The sequence below is a fragment of the Sorex fumeus genome, unplaced genomic scaffold (assembly GCF_029834395.1).
Source record: "Sorex fumeus unplaced genomic scaffold, SorFum_2.1 ptg000098l, whole genome shotgun sequence".
Lineage (NCBI taxonomy): Eukaryota > Metazoa > Chordata > Mammalia > Eulipotyphla > Soricidae > Sorex > Sorex fumeus.
In genome coordinates, this window is record NW_026606155.1 from 2,801,370 (window position 1) to 2,802,672 (window position 1,303).

The window sequence follows — 1,303 nt, forward strand, 5'->3', positions numbered from 1 at the left end:
ACTAAAGGAAAAAAAGAATCCATGATAAGCACAATACATAAACGAAAGCATAAACCCTGGGAGCCAGGGATGGAGTCCGTGCATTACACAAGACACAGAACGTGGACCAGGATGTTGGGCGTCCAGGGGCTTCATCTCCTGTGAGTGTTTCCACTTACAGGAAACAGTGTCCAGGAGCAGTCGCCTCTTGAGCACAGTCAAACTCAAAACTGCTGCAATCCAGAGGGCTCAGGAGGGACATGAGGTGAGGGCTCATTCCTGCAGGCCAGGAGGGTTTCCGCTGCCAATCTCATGGAGCTCGACCTTGTTCACGTCTTGGGTCTGGGACTCCACGTCCTCTGCCTTCCTCACACCAAAGAGCCAGTAGCCAGCGCTGGCCCCCGCCACCACCGCCAGGCCGAGGTAGGCGTTGTAGGTCATGGCGGTCAGCATCAGCAGGTAGCTCAGGCCCACCTGGAGCACATGCAGCGTCGTCTGCAGGAGGTGAGTCGCGCTCAGCAGCTGCAGCCGGGGCGTCTCCTTGAGGTGGCTTCTGTCAGGTCTGGGGAAAGGGGAGCACATGGCACGGAGGTCCTCCTGGGTCTTGCGCTGGAGCCCCTCGCGGACTCTCTTGAGTCCCTCGTAGCCCAGAGCCAGCAGAAACACGGCCACGACAGCCACGGCCATTGCCCCAGCCGATTTGATCAGCAGCCCCGAGAACAGCAGCTCCACGTTCCTGTAGCCAAAGTAGAAAGTCATGGGCATCGTTTGCACACTGCCCCCGTGGGAGTGGGGCCCCGTGGTGGCCGGACGGTGGTGAGGAGTGTCCGGGGCACTGGTGTGGCCCATGGCGCTCATCCCAGAGTGATGGTGCGAGTGGTCCATGGTCCCAGGAATGGATGTGTCGTAGAAGATTCTGGAAGTCTGATGGAGTCCTGCACTGCAGCTTCTTCTCAGGGTCTCTGGCAGATACCACGTAAGGCTTGAAGGAGTCCTGCCTCTTATGTTCACTGGGAGGAGACCCACCCTGATACTCCCCGAACCTCCTCGACCCTCCCTAGAGACCCTCCCAAGAGACTCTCCCTAGTTGACTGAGAGATCAACTCTTCACACCAGCTTTGCTGGTCACAATGGCTAAAATCTCAAAACAAGCAAAAAGAGAAATAATATCCTCAGCTCTATCCGGGTTTCATTAACGTTGGGGAGAATCGGTCCTTCTAGAGGAAAAGCAGTTCTCCATTCTGAGTCTAAAATGTGATTTTTTTTCTTTTGGTTTGGGGCCACACCCAGAGATGCTCAGGGTTCCCTGGGCTTCTGCACTCAT

At 56.1% G+C, this 1,303-nt stretch overlaps 1 protein-coding gene across 1 annotated transcript; it reads right to left on the reverse strand.

Moving 5' to 3' along the window:
* Positions 1-252: 252 nt before the first annotated feature.
* On the reverse strand, positions 253-864 carry LOC130041202 (high affinity copper uptake protein 1-like). Its single transcript, XM_056133262.1, has one exon. The coding sequence runs from the start codon at positions 862-864 to the stop codon at positions 253-255; it is 612 nt and encodes a 203-aa protein (XP_055989237.1).
* Between the last annotated feature and the right edge of the window lie 439 nt (positions 865-1,303).

What these genes read in the sequence shown, in the direction of transcription:
- LOC130041202 (XM_056133262.1), bottom strand. Translation starts at nt 864, where the DNA reads ATGGACCACTCGCACCATCACTCTGGGATGAGCGCCATGGGCCACACC.